Source organism: Pelodiscus sinensis, chromosome 14, assembly GCF_049634645.1.
Source record: "Pelodiscus sinensis isolate JC-2024 chromosome 14, ASM4963464v1, whole genome shotgun sequence".
In the NCBI taxonomy this organism is placed as follows: Eukaryota; Metazoa; Chordata; order Testudines; family Trionychidae; genus Pelodiscus; species Pelodiscus sinensis.
In genome coordinates this window covers 740,451-759,523 of record NC_134724.1, presented here as the reverse complement: position 1 = coordinate 759,523, position 19,073 = coordinate 740,451, and the positions used below count along the sequence as shown (strand labels likewise).

The 19,073-nt window shown below is 43.3% G+C and overlaps 1 protein-coding gene across 2 annotated transcripts in view; it reads right to left on the bottom strand.

The window, feature by feature from the left end:
• Positions 1-1,974: 1,974 nt before the first annotated feature.
• Positions 1,975-19,073, bottom strand: part of GOLM2 (golgi membrane protein 2) — a 31,503-nt gene continuing 14,404 nt past the window's right edge. Inside the window, exons 9-10 of one of the 2 annotated variants that reach the window (XM_006132098.3) lie at positions 10,373-10,540; positions 1,975-3,782 (exon numbers count right to left, since the gene is read on the bottom strand). In XM_006132098.3, the coding sequence (XP_006132160.2) occupies positions 3,712-3,782; positions 10,373-10,540 (239 nt within the window). In that variant the 3' untranslated portion in view covers positions 1,975-3,711. The remainder of the gene's footprint in view (positions 3,783-10,372; positions 10,541-19,073) is intronic. The other variant, XM_006132099.3, reaches the window with a different exon arrangement.

The window sequence follows — 19,073 nt, the reverse complement described above, 5'->3', positions numbered from 1 at the left end:
CCATGCCAGCCCTGACTGGAGCTGTGTCTTCCCCCGTGCCAGCTGGCCCTGCTGCCTCCAACTCTAGTAGTGGCAGCGGCCTTCCTCCCCGCCTGCGACGGTGCCGGTTTGGGCTTCATACCCAGTTGCCTCTAGCCTTGGCTGGGGCTGTGCTCCTGGACACCAGTCCCATTACCTCCAGCCATGTCTGGAGCTGTGATCCTTGCTGCCAGCCCTAATCAGGGCTGTGCTCTCCCCACACTGGCCCTGCTGGGGCTAAGCTGCCTCCCACCAGCCCAGTCCAGGCTATGATTCTGAGCATGCCCAACCAAGGTTCTCTGAGCCAGCAATATCTGTGGTCCTCCCCGACCATGGATGTTGCCAGACCAGTGTGTCCTGGATTTTAGAGGTTCAAGCTGTAGTACCTAAAGCATTTTATAAAAAACTTTGCCAGGCTACAGGGGCCAAAGAGAATGTAAAATACTGAGATCTATTCTCAGTAGGGTATTTGTTCAGAGTTTTACATGTATCAGGATGTTGTCAGTGCATGGTAGGGATGTAAGTGATTAGTTGCTTGTATTAATGTATTAAGCTATGCTCCCCCACTTATCAACTAGTTGATGGAAAATCCATTGACTAGTCAATTAGTTGATTCAATTAAATTTAACATCCCTAGTGCATATTAAACATGATTTTGGTGGAGAAAGTTTTTAAACAAAACAAAAGGGGTGAAAAATCTTTTACAGGACCACCAAATTATTTTAAAAAAATGTAGAAAAGCCCTTATTGTTTCAAAAATTACTATTCAAAAGGGGAAGGACTCTCAATAGTAGGTAAGAAAGTTATGATTATGGAGTTGTTGATGCAATATTGTAACAGACTGTCACACAAGAAAATTAAAGCACGTGGTAGGTGTAGTTGCATATAGAAATCAGATCTAGATAGGACTGAACAGCTGAAAAATGAACATTGAGTTACATAACTCTGTCACTGTAACAGGCATACTTAGCATAAGCATTGTGGTCAGATAGGGTTCCTTTCTTCCGTACAGAAACACCAATCAGTAAAATTACTCTAAGCCAGTGCTTCTCAACCTATTTACCATTATGGGCTGCATCCCATACTATCTGTGCGGTCCTGAGGATGTCACATGGGCCGCAGCTCTGTGATGATTGGGCTACAGACTGAACCACTGATTTAAACTGATAGACTTTCAAAGTCTAAGTTCAGAACATTTAAAATTAGCATATTAATGATCATGTATTTACTGTCTAAGTTACTCCTTCCACAGGATGTTTAAATATTTAGTGTCTAAATTTCTTTCTTGCATTTGGTATTAAGGGAAAATTATAGCTGGCTTAAACGAACATAGAAGCAGACCTAGGTTTTGCAGTGTCCCAGCTTTTTTATGTATGAAAATCTAGGTAAATATCCTGTATTGAAAATTGTGTGTGTAAGTATATCTTGAGGTGTACAGTCCCATCCAAAATAACTGATTGGTATAGAAGTGGCAGCTTTCACAGAATTTGCTTATGCATGGCTAATATTCAGCAGCCTCTCACTTTCATGAAGACATCAGTTCAGCAAAAAAACAAGTCTCTCACACAAGTAGTCAAGGTACAAAGAATCAACTTCAGATACATACCATTTGTCCAAAACAGTGTGTCTCAACCTTTTTTTTTTTAATAAAGTATCCCTTTAAAAAAAATTATAAGCACCCCCAGTACCTACAGTTTTCAGACAACATTTTTTTCTACCATTGCCACACATTTGTTTAAACAACTTAATCGTAGCCAGGTGGGTGATGAAATTTGTGAGCATGAAAAGTACAAAAATAATAATATGCCATACAAATTAAACAAAATTCAGTTTTTTCCAAATTTCAGTTGTGTTGATGTACCCCCCCAGACTTTTCTTGAGTAGCCTTAAGGGTACTTGTACCACTGGCTGAGAAACACTGGTCTAAAATAGCCCACAAAGCCAGTAATGACACACTGACAACTCATAACAATTTATTAGAACCCAGTAAACAGTTTCAGTAACTGATCCTTGAACACCTCAATCAGGACAAAAATTACATTTCTGAAAGTTTCTTAAGTAAAATCTTGCAGCGTACAAATGCAGTATTATCCACTGAAGACTGCTAGTCGTAGAATTTTAATATTTGTATAGTATTGTAGCGTTATGGCATCTCACTGTGCACGTTCAGCCTTTTTATTTTCAAATTGAAAATATACTCTCACACCATGCAATTTTTAAAAGGTATTATGAATGGTTTGGCTTAAGTATACAAAACTCAAGTCTCTTTAAAAAAAGGTCAGATGCTTAAACAGAATCTTGTCAAAGATTTATTTTCATGTTGTGATTGTATATTTCAGACTTGATACTTGAAGATCTTTCTAGTCAAAAACTGATATGATCTTTTAAATGTATTCAAAATATTCACTTAATCACAATGAATCTTAAATGTAATATGCTATTTTAAATATGAACCTGAGTACAGAGACAGCAAAGTACAATCACCCCTGTCATAGGCCCCATAAATTCTATTCACAGTAGCCCTTTTTAAAAAGCAGGTAGCATTAATAACCTTATATTTGAACTTAACTGTTTAAAACAAAACAAAAAAGCCACCAACCATTCCTGTAGAATTCACCAAGTATCTAAACCCAGAATACAAAAAGCATCTAACAAACTCTTCAGAAATAGAAAAGCAACAGTGCAGATGTCAGATGTTTGAAGAAATCCAGATCAGAGTATTAAACTTTAAATTTAAAATGGCAGGCTTGAGTTGTTCATGAAATCAGAGGGTTCATATATCTAGGGATTGCACATACTTTCCTTTAGTTTTCTCTAATGTGAACTATTTGTACAGAACTTTTGTAGAATTAGACTACTTCTAATTTAAGAAACACTTTTACCCTTTCAAGTGTTAAGAAAATTGTAGGAAACGTTATTTGCTAAGGGAAGTTTTAAAATACTGATTAAGTTTTTAGTTTGACTGGTGATATCAGCCAGCCATACTTTTTTCAGGATCTATCAAATTCTATTCCTCCAATATCACTGATTTCCTACTATGGATACAAACTTTGGTCACTGTGTTAGGCTAACACTGCTCTGATTTTTGGAAAGTTACTGTTCAAAGTTCCAGTCACCTATCTCTGTTATTAAAGATGGTGCAACCCTTACGTATTTTTACACATTTTCAGTTGTCTCAATTGAAAGCATACCTGCAAAATACAAAATACAGCACCCATTGAAAACAAAGGGGTATTTTCATTTATACAGATAATTTAATCCTGTATAAAAGGAAACCTTCGGCTATCCAATTGTTTCCACAGTATATTTGTTCCATATGTAAGATACAAACTGTACAAGTTCTCCAGTTTACAAGGTTTCTTAATTTGCAGAAACAATTCAGCATAAATTGATAATATATTAGTTTGTTTTAAATGCAAATATTACAAGGTACAGTCTTTAAATTTAATTGGCTCACTGTAACAGAACGGAAGTGTAATTTTGATAATACAATTTGCAATAGTACAACTATATACATATATAAACAGCATTTTATGTCTTCTTTCATTACTTAACTAACATTAAGTACAATTTCTTTTATAGTAACCTATTGGGTTTTTTATTCCCATCTTAAGTTAAGGAATACTGAAACAAAAATGGTTCAGTTTTGCAGTACTTCCATTCTGTTGCCAACTCTTAGATATAATTCAAGGTTTAAAGCACATCATTGAAATGTGGCTTTCCATATTCTCCAACATCCATTTGAAGGTCTCTCTCTTCATCATCTGCAATTGAAATATTCAGATCAAAGTTAATATACAACTGAATGATCACTACTCAAACAGAACACCTCTGGTTACAGATCTATGTAGTTACTGGCATAGGTATATACCACATGGAACCTGCTTGTTCTCAAGAATAGTGTCGATCCAGAAAGTAGGGAGATGCCATGATGGGCATTTCTAATTACAAACGCTCTGGCCTTCGTTTTTGGTTTCTCTCTGCTAAAGAGTGGGCTTTTGACAGTGCTAGATACCCGTATTTGGAGCGTAGTTTCAGATATTGATTTCAAGAGATGCGAGCCAGTTGAGAATGGCCCTTTTCAATTTGCCCAACAATGCTATTAGATCTAAATTCCTTTCCAAAGGAAGGACTCAAGACGTTGAGCCTTCTTTGTATTTTCTGCACCTTTGCAGACAGTGCATTACAAGATCCCACACAACTTAACTGTGTACCTATGCTCTTGCCTCTAGCTCCCCCCTGCCAAAAAAGCTGTACATGGTCTGTTAATGAACCAAGCTATTTCTTTTCTCTCTCCCTCATGAGCATAGAAAGGACTCTCCAAAATTTCTGGCACAGTCAATTGTGAAAACAGTGGAACCCATACCTGATATTTCAGAGTACTTTTAATCACTTTTTTTTTTTTTTTTTTTTTTAAAAGAGTTTGCTATTTAAAAGTTTACATTTGTGCCTCAGACACCATAGTACAGGTTGGACCTCCCTGATCTGGTGCATTTGGGACCTGACTGATCCCGGATAAAGGATTTTGCTGTACCAGGGAGGTAATTTCTGGCCTTCCTGCCCTAACCTGGCCGCCAGCCTCCCGTCCGGTTTCTTTCCTGCCCTGCCAGGCCCACACTGGGCAGTCCCACTGCCCTGCCAACCTGCAGGGCTCCTAACCACCAGTCCTATACCAGAACTCTGGACCACAGATGTTGCCAGACCAAAGAGTCCCAGTTTTGAGAGGTCCAACCTGTAGCGTCTTATGAAGTCTTTAAGCAGCACATGCTAGGCTTCAGTCTTATATTTTATATATTTGCTGTATTACACCCTTATTTTTTTTAATATTCAAATCAATTCAACATTTGTTGCCTATGAGGAAGTTCTCAGTTATCCCTTTCTGCTCAAAAGCCGACAGAAGATATCCAGACAGATTATATTAGTGACGGATGCCCACCCTGTCATTTATGACATTTACCTTTCAGAAAGTGGAAAAAATGTTAAGCCCCACATTAGCCAGAGATGGAAGATCTCTTTAGAAGGGGAGATCCAAGAGGAATGCACAGCCCCACTGCTAATCCTGGATACTGGAAAATGATGGTGTCTGATTAGAAATTCTATGTCTGAGCACTGTATGGCGGATTGCACCCTTCACATCAGCCTTTGGTTAGTAGGTTTCTGATAGATTTGTATCCTCAGCCACCAAAAGGGGAGTTCTCTCTCTCTCTCTCTTCTCTTCTCTGCCAGAATCTCAGCATTCCACACTCCACTGTTCAGCTTTGACACTCTATGTCAGTGGTCCCCAACCTATAGAGGCTTCCGGGCGCCTGGGGGCGGGGCCACTCACGCGCCGAGCGCCTGAGGGGTGGGGCCACGGGTCCTGGGGCACGCCAGGGGTGGGGATGCCCTTGCACCCGGCGCTGGCATGTGCCCCAGGGCCGGGGCCGCCCGAGCGCCTGCTGCCGCCTGAGCCGCGCGCCTGGGGCGGCACAGGCGCCGCGTGCCCGCATGTGCCCCGGGGCTGGGGCCACCCGAGTGCCGCGCACCAGGCGCCGGTGCATGTCGCGCGCCTGGGGCCAGCACCTCCAGTGCGCCGGGCTGGCCCAGGTTGTCGGCGGGCGCACACAAATGCCCCAGTGGGTGCCATGGCGCCCGCGGGTACCGCGTTGGGGACCACTGCTCTATGTCTATTTCTCCTCAAAAATTCCAGCATCTCAGGAGCTGTAATTTTTCACCCAATTGTATAATTAACTAAAGAAGTTCCCTAATTGTCCTTAACATTTACTTGGCTAGCATTCATAGCCATGTGTCTGGAAGGCACACCTGTCCCGTATCTGAGAAGGATTAATCTACAGATCTATTTAGAGTGTGACTGTTTGTCCATTTGTTCAAGAACTCCTTCTAAACCGTAAGAGCCAGGCCCACCAAATTTGGTAGGCAGCTTCCTCTGACACTAACTTAAGCCAAGGCCAGCGTTTGGTTGTGCCTGTAAAATGGAAGTGCCAGGAATGGGGCTATTTTGCATAACATGGAAAGGGAGGGGGCAGAGAGTGGAGGAATGCAAAAGGGAGGGGCACAGACAGGAGGGATGCGACACTGAGCATGGCCACTGGGGGCTGCTGCAGCACCAAGAGAGTGATCAGCAGGGCTGGGGCTCTGCCAAGATGCCAGCCAGCACGCTGATACGGAGTCCCCCCCACCCCAAGCCTGGCGCCTACCCCCCTGTGGAGTGGGGCCAGTCCCAGAGTCTGCACCCTCCCCACATAGCCTGCAGTCTGCAGGGGGGGGGGGGGGTCCGGTCCTCAGAGCCTGGCCCCTCCCCACATAGCCTGCAGTCTGCGGGGGGGGGGGGGGGTTGGTGGTCCTCAGAGCCTGGCCCCTCCCCACATAGCCAGCAGTCTGCGGGGGGGGGGGGGGGGGGGGGGTCCGGACCTCAGAGCCTGGCCCCTCCCCACATAGCCTGCAGTCTGCCGGGGGGGGGGGGGTGGTCCTCAGAGCCTGGCCCCTCCCCACATAGCCTGCAGGCCACGGGTGGGAGTGGGAGGGAGGGAAAGACCACAGGAGGTTGAGGCAGCCCCAGGAACCTTGCCCCCTCAGACAGCCTGCAGGGGGCCACTGGAGAGGACTGTAGTCTCCAGCTCCTGCTTCCCCCAAGGCAGTCTGTAGGCCGTGGGGGGGTGCTGGCAGGGGAGTGCTGCCCTGGCCCGCTGGGAGGTGTCGCTGCCAGAGCAGCCCTCACTACAACGGGTGGCCCTGGTAACTCCCCCACCTCCTACCTGACTTAACTTCAGCAACCCCTTGCCCAGAATCCATCTCCTTCCCCTGCCTTAGCCCCCACACACCTCCCAGCCATCTACCCAACGCCACCTACCCCCGTCCCTCCTCACTCCAGCCTTCATTTTGAAATATAACACCACCACGTGCATATTTTTCATTTATTTTTCCAAAAAAAGAAATTCCTTCATTTCAGACCCACTGTTAGCGTTGTTAAAGGGCAGTGTTCTAACTAGATTTTTGCATTCACCAAGCTCTGCAACACTACAGGAGTCTACCACAGCAATTGTCAAACTTGACTGTCCTGTTCTATTTCTTCTTTCCAACCTAACATGGGCCTGTGGCCTTTTCCCTCTGGTGGGCTTCATGCTTTCATCAACAAAGCAAACTTGGAAAACTGGAGTTCCAGATACCTTTCAGAATTTGCCAACACTGTATTTCAATGCTCAGAGCTCCCCTTCTCCACATTTCTTGCATCCCTCCCATTCCCAGAGTACACATGCTCAAGTTTCATTCTAGAGAGAGGTTTAATTAGGTCTTCCTTCAAATCTGTCTTTTAACTGTTAAGAAATCTTCCCTCCTCACCTAAAGCACTTTGCCTTGGAAGTCATCTTTTTAACAGTTCTGTTCCACCACATGCGTTTTGGTTCCTTAAGAAGCAGCAAATACAGAGTACACTGCACACACATTGAACCAGACTGCCATGGGGTCAAGAGTATTGAGGCTGAGCCTAAGACTCAAGGTGTCAAGAATGATTAGAAGATTAAAGCCACAAGCTGACTGCATTGCCTGGGAGAGGTTCTCTTTCAGGGATGTCAAATTTGGAAACGTTGGTAGTGCTATTAAATACAACCCAGGGATGTTAAAATGCATTCACACACTGGGAGAACGGAGTGGCTCCCATGGAGCTGCCTGGCCCTTGCCCCCCCCGTGTGCTGCTGCCTCTGATACAGAGGGGGAAGGAAGCTCCCTGGGGAGCGTGCGGAGCCGGCATAAAAATCAGATCCCCGTGTACACTAAATTCTGCCTGCCACCCCCATCTGATAGAGAAGCAGGAGCATGTGTGTGTGTGCGCGCGTGTGGTGGTGGGGGGCGTATAACCACTAAGGTTAACCAATGAGCCCAGGCTAGAACCTAAATATTATATTGTGATAAAAACACGAGCTGCCTAAACTTGAGTTATTTGCACCTAAATATTTTCTGCTTTGCCTTTAAAGCCACAAAATATTTTCCAAAAACATTTTAGTTTCACTTTAGTCAAAGGACATTCAGATTTTTCTCTTTTCACCCATTACAATAATGAAGTTGTGTCACCAAAAAAGTTGTGTTGACTAAATGTATTTTTAATGCTTCCCCTGAACAAAGTGTTGTCTTTTCCCTGCCATGGATTTATACACCAAAATCAGGCAAATAACCAAAGCACACAAAAGAGAGCTAACAGCCAACAATCATTCCTTCTCCCTTCCGCTCCAATCCTTTCTTCCATCTTGAGCCTGTAGAGATCAGACCTGCCACTCTTCTCTCAGGCAGATACTCTCAAATCAAGTCACTAACCTTCACCAACAAAAATTAAGCCCATCGTCACTGGTGATGTAGACAGGATGAGTTCCAAAAGTCTTAAGTTCCTGCTTGCTCGTCTAAAGTAAAGCCCTAGGATCCAGATTACTGAATTGTCAGGCATCATAGCTATATGTGTCCAAGACTTTTACAAAGCTATTGTAACTTTAGCTCTCACTTGCTCTGTAGAATACAAACCATTCTCACGGTAGGCTGCTTTTCAAAGGTCAGTCAAAACTGAATCTAACCCGAGAGCTCACGCACTGAGCTATTCAGTTGAGCAGTAGCCGCATCCTGCAGGGGGACAATACTGCACTGGCACAGAGCATGGGACTAGATGACTAGTCAGTTTTTCCCCAATTCTAATTTATGATTTGTAGAGCACAGGGGGTGGAGTGGGAGTGGTTGGGGGTGCTGTATGGAATAGAATGCAGAAAGCCAGCGTTTTGAGAAGATTTAGGAGTAGTCACAGTATTGCAGGGGCTAAAGTGAAAAGCAAGGCAATATGGCCATGGTTTTAAAAAACTCGAGTAATTTAATCACCTGCCTGAGTTGTCAAATGAGATAAGCAGCCAACAAGTACCAACTGAGGTGAATGCAAGCTGTTAGATGCTCTTCTCTTTTTGAAAACCAGACAGAATCCTAACTTGAAACTCCTATTTTTGAAACTTTTGGGGCATGGTTTAGATAAAGTTTCACATGCAAGTGTCTAATTATGACTTTCCTTGACTTCAGAAGGTGTAAGGTGAAGAGCAGAAAACCCATACTTCTCCAAGTCAATAGCAATAAAATAAACAGGCTACGTACTCTACTTGGTCAGATCTCCAACTTAAAGATACAAAGTGGATTTGACAGACAATCAGGACTAAAGACATGGCAGCCCTGTTTAAATCAAATGGAAGACCGCAATCCAGAGCGCTTAGAAATGCACCTGTCGCAGTTGATCAAAACTGAGAACAGGAGCTTCATGCTGGAAAAGCAGCAGTTACCTACATTTGTCAGTATGTTAATTCATTGCTCAAAGTTCTGAGCTGTATGTGCGTACTCTTATTTGTTCTTTAGCCTCCCCATGCAAACACAACCACAGTAGGACACATATTTAAGTTCACCACTACAGAGTCACTTGGTTCTAACCATCCTTAGGGTCTCCATTAACTAGGCCTAGAAGAAAGTCTTTCAAATTCATGTCTTACTGTTCAAACCCTGTTATCCGGGAACTTTTCAGGAAGAGACCATGCAGTTACAATAAGATGATCAAGGACAGGGCACCTAGAGAATGTGAATATATTTTGTCTTATGCAACTTTCTTTTAGTTGGAAATATACTTCGCTCCTACACAGATTCTCTATAATATTATGCCAGCTTTTCACAGAATACCACAACACTACCATACAGCATGGAAAGTGTCACTAGGGACAGACAATGAAGAGTCAACGCACTGCCGCGCACAGAACAAGAGATGGAGGCACACACATATCAATAGGTGTTACACTTAGTGAACTAGTCCTGAAGTTAATAAGGTAAACTAAATGTCTGTTGTGTATTATACACACAAGTCTGCAGTGAAGCTTTTAGCTGCTACGTGCTGACAATTTTATCATTAGCAAACACATAGCATCCTAAGACAGTTGTGAATGCCATAAAATACAACTAGTATGCTCAAAATGCTTGTTAACATGACTTTGAAACTGTTGTAATGGATAACAAGCATATGCATTTCCCAGTAACTAGCTATGACATTTCCTGGTTACTGAAGGCAAATAAAACTGTTCCCGAAATTTCAGTCATCCCAACATTACTAGCATTAAAAAAGCAGATTGTTTCAAATATTTCAAGATAATTTATTTTAACACCGTATAAAATGGTTAAGATTGGTTTTGAAACAGTAAGTATCAACATAAGTGAAAGACTGCCTGAAGAACACATCTGTCCCATTAAGGCAATTTTGATGAGCTAGTAATATTGAAGCTGCACAGACATTCAACAAGTAAACTCAGCACACTGGATTTTTCTTTAGTGGGATGGAGACAAGGCCCAAGCTCACCTTGGACGTCTTCTTCTCCACCATCACCATCCTCTTCCTCATTGTAGGCCAGTTCAGCCTGCTTGTCTGCCTCATACTCACCCACGTTACCATCATCCCCATTATAATCCGCCAATTTAGAGCCATGCTGCGGATCAACAGGGGATTCATTCTCATCAAAGAATCGGCCTGTGAAGTAGGCAAAGGGTTAAGTCAGAAGCAAAGAGGAAAGAAAAGAAAAGAAAAGAAAAGAAAAGAAAAGAAAAGAAAAGAAAAGAAAAGAAAAGAAAGGATTCTAACAAAGCAGACCATACGTTAGACCTCACAGCCATGTCAGTTGTGAAAAACAAATACTGTTTTATGAAACATCTCTATGCAAAAATATTTATTTGATTTAAATGGAGTTTTGAGAATTCTGGTGGTCAGTGGCAGTCCTGCTAGCTCTTCTAGTATCTGGTTCCTATTGGCTTCACTAGGAGGGAAAAAAGTGTTTAAATGGCTCCATATGTGAAAATCCAGAAATGCCATTCACTTTTCCTTGAATATCAGGATTTATTCACGAGAACGAAGAATTTTTTAATTTAGATTTGCCAGACTTTTACCATCACACTGGCAAAAATTCAAAAAATATTCTCCTTAGAAAGCAGATTAATGGTTTTCTATGCATAGTGATGATGAATAAAATAAAATAAAATTCCAGCTAATCTCTTGAGTGCACCATGCTGTGTATGGGTGAAATCCAACAAAGATCTGTCTGGAGACTTTGGAATATTATTGTTGAACTATGTAGTTACTATATCTTTATACTCAGGGCTTGACAAAGCATTGAATCTACTTGCCCGTGGCGAGTAGATTTCAGCTGGGCACCCAGTTTGTTTCCAGTGCGTGCATGCGCAATACAGGTCTTGCGCATGCGCAGTGCGGGGCTGGTGAGCGGCTTTTGCCGCCGTTCATCAAGCCCTGTTTATACTAACTTTCCTGTTAGAATGTAAAAATTCAGAAAATACAGTAAATATCTTGTAGAAAAACCATCAATTAGTTGAAATTACAAACTACACAAACTAAAAATGAGAGACGTTTAATGGTTTAATGTCAAATTGAGAACAGGTGTTCAGGGAAGTGTGTGTGCGCACGCACAATCAATACAATTCGAAAAAATCGGTCAACTACTTGAAGGAAAGAGTGCAATATGCTAACCAAATTCACAGATATGAACCTGGTAGGATGACAACAAGAGGCTAGATTAAAATGCAGTACAATTATTATACACTGTAGACACGAGGTGAAAAAAACCCAGTCATGACAGATGTAAAAAGCAATGAAATGCAGAAAAACTGAATGGGAGAACGCCACTTCAACAAAAGAAAAATGTATGTGCTATGGATGATCTGATTGTGCAAATGGGCAATTGCATTAAGAAAAGCTAATGCTTCACTATGTGTGATTAACAGAGGCTGACAAATACTAAGTAAGGTTTTCCATAAATATTTGCTTGAATTTTTAAGTGAGTCCTATTCAACTATGTTTGTTCATCTTCTTTATTGCACTAATGTTCACAGAAAGCAAATCTGAGCTTACAAGGCACAAGCAGTCCACAGACAGTTTCTAAATTATATACAAAACGACTGAAGATTACACGCACGGGCATGGATTAAATGCATTCATGCAGTCACAAGGGAGACATGGAACAGAACAATACCATGTTTCTTATTTAGCTATCACAGTTAGTAAACAAGCGCACACATTTATTGAGGTGTACTAGCCTCGTTTCAGAACTTCTCAAAATTAATCCATACACTCACAAAAATAGCTTCACACAGAGAGGAAATGATGATCTGCTCACAATTTAGATTCGTTACACATTTCCCACTCAGGTGTAAGAAATGTCAATGCTAATTATTACTCTGTGTACTGTTGGTACTACATTTTAAGCAAACGAAGGCTGGAACTTAGGAGAGAAGTACATCTGTTAAGTTTTGTAAATAAAGACTTATGAGGAATAGATAAGAACTGATTGTGCTCAGGCTACAGAAAAAGAAATGACACTGTGTGTTCAAATATGAAAAGTACAAGATCAACTTCAGCTAGCCACTGTTAGGGTAACCTTTAGCCAGATAATTCAGATTAAAAACTGAGCAACACAGTAGGAAATAGAGTAAACTGTCAAAGAGTTGTGAAACTGGACTTAACTTCATATAGTGAAGGCTATAATGGACTAATGTCTCTCAAGGTTTCTTTAAGAATAAACAAACCCATTTTGCCACAAAGAACAGAAATATAGTTGATGATCTTATGCCAGAAATATCAGAAAATTGTAGTTTTGAATAAAGTGTCCCTAGAAAAAGAGAATAAGGCCAACAGAAGATTCAGTGCCAAGTGCTGAACAGCTTCCATGTCTACAGTGTCATTAAATTATCCTGAATTCAAACAGAACACAATATTTTGTCCATTAATATGAGAATAGAAATAGCTTACTCTCAATTTCATGACTGTTCAAATGTTTAGAAAAAAAATTCAAACTTCAATACCAGTATATAAGACACACAAAAAATATCAATCATTTTGAGAATTAAAGATTAAACCTCCATTTAAAACATGAAGGGAGGAGATGAAGTGTTTGGACCAATTTCCAGTATTCAAAAAATTGTGAAGACCAAGCATGATTTAGCAGCACAGTAAAATTTGGCAATAAAACCCATTCAAAGTAGTGATGGGCAACCTAGGTTAGTGAGTGGGACACACGAGTGGACCTCCATCTCAGTGGGCCGCAGAACGGTCATAACGAAGATGGTTTCCTGGGATTGGTTAGTTTTTCTATCTGTGCATGTGTACCTAGAATGTGCAGGGTGTGCTAAGTGAACCTTAGCAGTGCTCTGATTGGGTGCAGCAGGAGCGCATGGCTCTCTCCGTCAATGTTGTGTGCAACCAGTACTCACCTCACTTTATGTACTCTTGCTTGCCCTGCATGTCACTTCAGTAATACCAGTAGGAAAAAAAATGAGGATGGAAACCAGTGGAATCTCGCAACCCTGCATTTGGGCAATGGTGAACAAAATGTTTGTGGGGCCGCAGGTTGCCCTCCACCTGTGTTCCCTCTAAGCTGTATGGCAGCACAGCGTCACTCAGGGCTCTCACCTGTGAAGCTGTACTGCCCCACACCTTAGAGGGAACACTGCCCACCACTGATTCGAATATTTAAAGAGATCCAAAAATTCATTTAACTGATACTGCACACCAAGTTGCTCACTTAAAAATAAGAGCATACAGTTTCCAAGCAATTTAAAAGAAATGTAGAGTGTACTTTTTAAAATTTCAATTTACAGGGATTGAGCTTGGCATGAGAGTTTTTTGTTTAAAGTTAACATGCCTGAGTCTTCCTACAAGTTGTGACAAGATTATTGTTCAATTTGTATTTGAAAATATGCAGAGGCTTTGAATGAGATCAGAACCCTGCTGTGCTAGCTACTGTATACACTAGGGATGTAAACAAGTAGTCAACTAGACGATTAACCGATAAGCCTAGGCTTACTGATTAATCTTATTGACTGCTCATATTTCCTCCCCCTCTTCGAGGCAGCAAGGGGGGTGGGGAAGCAGAAGCTGGTGGGAGCCGCCTTAAGAGCTGGTTACCCCCAGCACTGGCTCCACAGTGCCACCTACTCCTCCCCCCCCCCCCCCCGCGTGCTGCCACCTATATCAGAATCTAAGCCAGGGGTGGGGAACCTTTCTTGTGTCGGGGGCCTCTGACCCACAAAAAAAAATCAGCCAGGGGCCAAACACAGAAACCCTCACTGACATGGCTCCTGACTAAGAAGCAGAAAGACACTTCTCACATTCCCCTCACACACCATAGCCAGGAGGCAGGCACCCAGCCTACTAGACTTTATGTGCGCCAGTCCCATGGTGGGACAGTGGGGGGGCTGGAACACCAGCACTGGCTCCCCAAAGTGGGGGAGGGGCGCCGTGAGCCTCGGGAGCCAGATCCAAGCAATCTGGGGGGCCACATCTGGCCCCAAGATTCCCCACCCCGATCTAAACCAAGAAGCTGGATTACTACAAGAGAAAGGCAGACAATACAGGCTCTGATACTGTAGTAAAAAGTTACTACAGGAAAATCCCAAAAGATTGTACAGGTTGAACCTCTAGTCCAGTACTCTCTGGTCTGGCAACTAGGGATGTAAGAGATTAGTTGACTAGCCAATAAGTAGAAACTTATCGGATAGTAGACTAGTGATGTGACTAGTCGCTTCCCCCCCCTTGCTGCCTCTATCAGAGAGAGGCAGCAAGGGGCGGGGAGCAGGAGAAGTAGAGGTACAGCAGAAACGTTGCAAGCGGGGACTCTTATACATTTGAAAGGCTGAGGCGCCGCAGGGAGCACGAGGCCAGATGGGTCCCCCACTGGTCCCATGCTCTCTCTGGGGCTTCCTTTTGAAATGTACAAGATGCCCACTGGGGCTCTGGTACATTCAAAGGCTGAGGCACCGCAGGGCCAGTGGGGACTCCCCGGCTGGCCCTGCTCCCTGCAGCACCTCAGCCTTTGAAACGTACCAAAGCCCTAATGGGACTCTTGCACATTTCAAAAGGAAGCCCTACACTCCCTGCAGGGCTTTTGAACCGTAGCAAGAGCCTGAGCTGTTGCTACAGTTCAAAGGCAGAGGCACCCTTACAGACTAATCGAATAGTCGATAGAAATCCCATCGACTATTTGATTACTTAATATAACTTTAACATCCCTACTGGCAATATCTGTAGTCTGGCATGATTTTAGTCCACTCATCATGGATGTGGCCAAGTTTCCCTTTGCCCCAAACAGTTTGTTTACAGGCACCAGTCCTGGTTCTCAGGATTCTGTGCTGTTCTTTAGCTCTAATTTACCCCTCAATGTCTTCAAAGAGCCCAGTAAGCAGCGGAAGTGTTGGTGATGCTGCTAGACAATACTGGCCTTCCATGGTCCAGAAAATTCTCTGGTTTGTTACCGATCAAGACCCAAAGGCCTGACTAGAGAGGTTCAACCTGTATTACAAAAATAAGGGAACAGTGCATCTAATAACACAAAAACTTTCAGTAAAACGTTCATGTAAGTTAGGTGTTCAGGATTTTTCCACTTTAACAGAATTTTCACTACAAGCTTTTTTAATTTAAAACAACCCTAAACAAACAGATTTTTCTGGAGATTTCATAAGAGCAGCCAGACTGGGTCAGACCAAAGGTCCATCAAGCCCAGTGTCCTGTCTGCTGACAGTGGCCAATACCAGGTGCCCCAGAGGGAATGAACAGAACAGGGAATTATCAAGTGATCCACCTGCCTTCACCCATTCCCAGTTTCTGACAAACAGAGGCTAGCGACACCATTACTGCCCATCCTGGCTAACAGCCATTGATGGTCCTAGCCTCCAGGAACTTATCTAGCTCACTTCTGAGCTCTGTTCAAGACCCGGCCTTCACAATATTCTCTGGCATTTCACTTTTATTAAACTCTCACTCTTTACCATGTGCCCTGAAAAAGCTTGATATTTCATTACTGCCCCTGTATAAAACTATGGTATGCCCACATCTTGAATACTGTGTACAGATGTGGTCTCCTCACCTCAAAAAAGATATTTTGGCCTTGGAAAGGGTTCAGAAAAGGGCAACTAAAATGATTAGGGGTTTGGAACGGGTCCCATATGAGGAGAGGCTAAAGAGACTGGGACTTTTCAGTTTAGAAAAGAGGAGACTGAGGGGGGATATGATAGAGGTCTATAAAATCATGAGTGGTGTGGAGAGGGCTGATAAAGAGAAGTTATTTATTAGTTCCCTAAATGGAAGAACTAGAGGACACCAAATGAAATTAATGGGGAGCAGGTTTAAAACTAATAAAAGAAAGTTCTTCTTCACACAGCGTGTAGTCAACCTGTGGAACTCCTTGCCAGAGGAGGCTGTGAAGGCTAGGACTATAATAGAGTTTAAAGAGAAGCTGGATAAATTCATGGAGGTTAGGTCCATAAAAGGCTATTAGCCAGGGGATAAAATGGTGTCCTTGGCCTCTGTCAGAGGCTGGAGAGGGATGACAGGAGACAAATCGCTTGATCATTGTCTTCGGTCCACCCTCTCTGGGGCACCTGGTGCTGGCCACTGTCGGTAGACAGGATACTGGGCTAGATGGACCTTTGGTCTGACCCAGTACGGCCGTTCTTATGTTCTTATTAATATTTCTCAAGTACTATAGACTTACTGATGCACCAAGAGCTATCATCTACCTTTTTTCTTGAGTTAGCTGACGGCAGCCAGGCATGGACAAGAGTTATGTAACTGCTCCTACAAAACCATTACTATTTAGCAAACTGCTCACAAGTATTTTGGTATGCATGTACCGCCTCCCGCCAGCCATACAAACTCAGACTATTTTGAACAGCAGTGTGTCCCCAGGGCCTCACCTGACCCTGTGTGTCCTCCAGTGCCCTGTAAGGCATAAGGGGTTAGATAGCCACAGTTACCCCTAACTTTCCTTCTACTGCCCAAAAATCAAGCTGGAACCCAAGCTGAGCCCTGTGTAATTTCCTTTCCGATCTAGTTTTTAGTATAATTTTTAAACTCATTGGCCAAAAATAAAGTATGTGGGAGGTGCTCCAGAGCAGTACCACTGTTCTAGTCTGGTGTGGAAAAAGTGAATAAGGAAAAGTTATTTACTTATTCCCACAATACAAGAACTAGGGGGTCACCAAATGAAATTAATAGGCATCAGCTTTAAAAACAGACAAAAGGAAGTTTTTCTTCACTCAGCACACAGAGTTCCACAGGTTGACCTTGCCAGAGGATGTGGTGAAGACCAGGACTTTAACAGGGTTCAAAAAAGAGCTAGATAGATTCAGGGAGGTCAGATCCATCAACTGCTATCAGCAAGGATGGGTAGGAATGGTGTCCCTGGCCTCTGTTTCTCTGGAGGAGGGTGACAGGGGAGGGATCACGTGACGATTACCTGTTGTGATCCCTCCCTCCGGGGCACCTCGTATTGGCCACTGTTGACAGATGGACCTTTGGTCTGACCCAGTATGGCAGTTCTTACGTTCACCTAGACATGGTAAAATCAAAATCCCCAGGGTCCTGTCCCTCTTGCTAGGCCACTATTCACATTAATTACGGACACTTCAAGTGCCTCTTCTGCCTCACTGAAGCACATATAGTGCTTTTCAGACACACAAATAGAGGGAATTCTGCCTAAAACTTTCCTCAAGTAAAGGTCCCTGAGGGTATCCTCCAAGCCAGAGTAGACACCGTCAGCGTGCCTGTCAGCCCTGGGCCCAGTCCTCCTCAAGGAAGTCCTATACATTCATCACAGAATCAGCAAACCCCACAAACCTTCTTGGACACAGAGCTCTGAGGCAAGAGGGAGGAAAGTACACTGCTTTCGAAGGGACAGATCTCCCTCACGAGCACCCAGGAGACAGTCTGAGACCCAGATATTGTGCTACTGACACCTCAACACCATCAGGTTTCCAGGTGGTCTCTTGAGCTGGTACATGCCTTGACTAGTACCATAGCATCAACACTGAAACGTTCAGCACCAAAGCACCTACCGTGTTACCTGTGTAATGTATGGGATGCACATCTAGTGTAGATTGTTTTAGTATCAAGAGACTTAGCAGTAACCAACCTCCCAGTATTGCTACTGCTGGCCACAGATTAAAAACAAAAACAAAAAATCTTCCTAGTTCTAGTGGCATCTGGAGCAACACCTCAGTTGGTACACAAGATACTTGGGAACCATCGACAATGCCTGAGAGAATGTCTCCTCCTGCAGAGGAGATATACTCTTCCCTCCTACCTCAGCCAAGTCAAGAGACGTCACCCACAGACCACTCTCTCCTTGTTTTGAGCCAAGCCATTCTGACATGGGCAAAAATAACAACAGGTGAGAGGAGACTGGAGGGGACCCATCCTTGTGTCCTCTTGGGGGAAATCCATTCTGGCCTACAGCATCACATCTCAATCAGATGCAATCACAGCTATTCTGGGGCTGTTGGGAGATGCAACAGCACAAAGACTTCATCAACTGTTTCTACCTCCCAAGCCAAATCCTCCCTTACATCTTAGGCCACCTCAAGAAGGGAACTGGTCCACCATACCGCTCAACATCAAGACCAGGATGTAGACCCAAAATTTCTTCAAGACACAGATGTCAAGCCTATCCCAATGGCAATACAATGTCACCTAATGAGGTGATGACTGGATCTTCCAGGAGCTCCTCCTGTGAATGGCTGTTAGCTTGGAAATCCCAATAGAAACAATGAAAGAAGCTGAAAATTCTTCTTCTCCTGAATTCATCCATTTCCAGAAGACTGGCAGCTGGAGATGTAAAATCCCATTTATTTAGTTAGACAACATAAAGATGCATCTATCAAACTGCCAAATGCTCTTGGCTAAGTACATCTTCTTGAACTGGGCCAGAACATCAGTTTGAGACACTCCCTCAGGAAAATAAGGAAGAATTTATGAGGAGCAACTGGTAATTTGCACTTTTTAAAAGTATCCTTAAAGGTCTCAGATGCCAACAACTATCAAAACAAACAACTACTGCAGGGAGAGCATCTTGGTTGCAGCTGTGCAGTATTCTGAAGGAGGCCCAACTGACCATTTCTACCCAGACTATCTGAATGGGTTCAGGACTGCATTAGAATGTTATAAGGCAGGACACTGGGACCCATCTACATAGACGAGAACCCACTCTACCACTCAAACAGCT